Source organism: Lipotes vexillifer, unplaced genomic scaffold (genome assembly GCF_000442215.2).
Source record: "Lipotes vexillifer unplaced genomic scaffold, Lipotes_vexillifer_v1.1 scaffold192, whole genome shotgun sequence".
NCBI classification, from domain to species: domain Eukaryota; kingdom Metazoa; phylum Chordata; class Mammalia; order Artiodactyla; family Lipotidae; genus Lipotes; species Lipotes vexillifer.
Window position 1 is genome coordinate 935,380 of NW_006780202.1, and position 3,390 is coordinate 938,769.

The 3,390-nt window shown below is 41.5% G+C and overlaps 1 protein-coding gene across 1 annotated transcript in view; it reads right to left on the reverse strand.

Annotated features, from left to right (window-relative positions):
* Positions 1-3,390, reverse strand: part of LOC103070722 (conserved oligomeric Golgi complex subunit 5) — a gene marked incomplete at its 5' end in the record, with an annotated part of 40,796 nt that overhangs the window by 23,033 nt on the left and 14,373 nt on the right. Inside the window, 1 exon segment of the mRNA XM_082930969.1 lies at positions 3,164-3,384. Within this exon segment, the coding sequence (XP_082787095.1) occupies positions 3,164-3,384 (221 nt within the window).

A 3,390-nucleotide genomic window follows, 5' to 3' on the forward strand; every position in this document is an offset into this window, starting at 1 on the left:
GGCATTCCTGCCCTGATACTGTTCAGGAGAAAAGGTAATAGGAATTAGAATCTTGATTATCTGGGGTTCTTCCCTAAATTTATATTTCCAGGCAAAAAGCAAAATAGCTATAAATGTATAGTATTTAAAGAGCACCAGAAATAAAGAGAAACTGCTCAGAGTGCCACTGAATAAATGATTTAATGCCAAGGTCAAAAGCTGTCCTTTCCCTCAGGAAAGAAACACAGTTGAGGGGCAGAGGGGAATGTGTGGTTCAGAGGGCAGTATGGACAAGTCCCCAGAGAGATTCTGAATCAGCAGAACCCCAGTGGCCTTGGACCAGCTTAGCGCTTTACAAGTGCTGCGTGATTAGTGTAAACACAGAGACCATGTGGTCACAGTAGGGAATTAATTACCAGGAGGAAAGCGCCGCACGCCCATGACCTGATTCCTAGGGGGTGTGCGTTGGGCACCTCCCTCAGCATGAGCCCCCGCAGATGGCTCCCTGCAAATACATACTCTTTCACCTGTGCAACGACGCCAGTGGGGAGAAGTTAGGATTCCTACAGAAATCTTTAAAACATATCATTATCTGTCTTTGCAACTGGACTTTATGCCAAATAATCAGTATTCCCAAACCTACCCTACTGGAATCTTCTGAGCTCTTTCTCTTTCTATTATTTATGCCAGAGAAGCAGGCACTTTTATCACAAGAACTCTTTTCAAACCCACAGAGGATTTGTGTGGTCTTGATTCCAATGGCCTCAATGGCTTTGTTTAATTTTGAATACAAATTGGTAGAACTTTCAGTAATGAGGCAGCCAAAAGGCTTTCTAGTCCCAGGTGATGCCCATCATGAATATAAAAGTCAGGGCAATGCCATCTCAGGGTTTTGATTCACCCCAGAAAATGCAACCAAGTACGAAACCCGAGGTACAATGCCACATAACTGCAGTTGTGGGAAGAAATCACATCAAATGAAACAAAAGCCCTCAATTCACTTTAATGTTTTTAAAATATGAGGGGAAGATATAACAGCTGGATAATACTTGCCAAAGCTACTGGTCACAACCATGACTGACTTCAGAAGTGCTGGCACCTGTCTTTCCTGCACCCACGACCCACAGGGCCAGGGAAGCAGCCACAGAGTGAGTGGCACGAGGTTCTGAAACAGGGACACTATCCCGAAGTGAACCAAGGAATCAGCCCCACGGAGGCTGCAGCAACCAGTGTCACTGTCGGCCTGGAAAGTGTATTTCTTAACACCGAGTAAGAAATGGAAAACGGAGGCTGCCCTGGAGCATAAGTTAGTAATAATGATTGATGAGTTTCATTTATCTTAACGGAAGGGACCTGGGGAAAGGTTTGGTTTATAGGTAACTTGTCTTCAGAAAGAAGGAATGTCAAATAAAATTCTGAATGTGCAGTTTTAAGGAAGGTGGGAGCTCAACCCTGCCTCTGGATGCTACGCATTTTGAACAGGTGCCAGCTGTGGTAGCAAGGGTCACAGGACAATGCTCTCCAGCTTTCAAAACTCACAAGGTCACATAGCATTAAAATAAAAACAAAAACAAAAAGCCTTCTTCCCACAGCACTCTCATTTTGGCCATCTCCTGCTTGGCTGCCACTCTAATTGGACTTGAAGTGCTGCCTCCAGGAAAGTGACTCAAGAACCAGCTGGAGCAGAATGCAAATAAACGGGTGGGGGAGGGAGCCCAGGGAAAGAAGAGGATAGGAAAAGAAAAACAAAATGAAGGAGGAAAGGGGGAAAGAAGAACAGACACCCATTTGAGTTCAGCTCACAGTGTTTTTAACAAGTAAGAGCAGGTCTTGGTACATCACTGTGTTTTCACTTTGATAAGCAGCCTGTAATCCCAGAAAGGGACAAGTACGACAATATACAGAATTTACCTGTAATGACAGAACGTACAGGTGCCTGAGAATTAAGTTGATAAAGACGGGAAGGGTAAAAGGAGCCACACAAATGGTAGCATTTACTTTCAATTTTCATGCTGAGGTTACTAAGGGCATATTTCACAAAGGAAGGCTCTTTACTCTGACCTAGTGGTCTCAGGCATATCATTTGGGGATGAAAATGACTAATTCGAGACCAGTTAATATGAAAAGAGCCTGGCTCTTGAAACATGATATGTACCTGTTCATTATTGTAACTGTCAGGTATGAGGGGCACGTCTGCAAGCACCGCCTGGTATAAGCGGCCCGCCACATCCTGTCCTCGGAGTAGGAATAATGAACCAAGACTTGCTCCCAGATACACACAGGAATAAAGATGGACATTACAATGTGTCTATCTGTATAAACAGGAAGGATCTGGCACACCGCTAGGAATAATCCATTCGAATAACTATTTAGACTAGTAAAGCTAACATCTTTCAAAGGCTTAAAAAATAAGTTCACCTTTGACGTGCTATGTAAATACGAATTGTTTCTGAATCTTTTTTTAATGAAAGTGGATGTATGAGGTCTTTTTTCTCTGCCTCTGATACTATATTTATAAGGCTTTTTAAAAAGTCTGTCTAAAGGACAAAGAAAAAAACCTTTCTATAAGAGCTGATTATGGTTCTATTTTAATGTGACTCTACCTCATTCACATCAGATAGTGTGGAATGACTTCAGGGTGGCCATGCACAAGAAAGGTACTCTTATTTAACAGAGGGGGATCAAATAATTCTCCTGGTCCTCTGTGCTTCTAAATGAATTAGAACACCGCCCTGGAGAACCATGCACGTGTCAGAGATCTTTCTCTTTACAGGACGACAGCCCTTTTCTACTGTTTGAAGGATAAATTTCATTGTCTATATTATTTTCCAACAAGGTTAATCAATTATTCTTATCAGTACTGACCTGGTGGGATAATAAAATAGTGAGAAAGCCCCATGTTATGTAAAAATGGGAAATGCTGCTCTACTCTGGGACAAACTACTTAGCTTAACCTTGAAATATCAAAGATGACTGATGATCCTTTTGTTAAAGACAAAGTAAAAAAAGATGGTATGAAAGTATCTTTAAATTCTTTCCTTTTTTACCAATTAGGTTTAGATTTACTTTTTTCACGTTAAAAACTTTCTTCAGTTAAAAAACTGAAGACCATAGATGGTCTTTTATTTAATGGATAATACTGAGGCTGAAACATTTTCCCCTTTGTAGCTATGCATCAATTTACCTGCGCAAAATCAGCAGCAAGACGCATTTTCCCACCTTCACCAAGAGGTCTTATGAGACTGGCATTTCGGATAAAAAGTTCAATGGCTCTTTGGGCAATAGCTTCAGTGTTGTCATAGACAAAATCCAAGCATTCAAAGTGTTTAAAGTAGTCACTCATAACTCTGGCGATAAAACCTTGAAGCTCCTTCATGTAGAGAGAACAGGGAACATCAGGCTTTGCTGAAC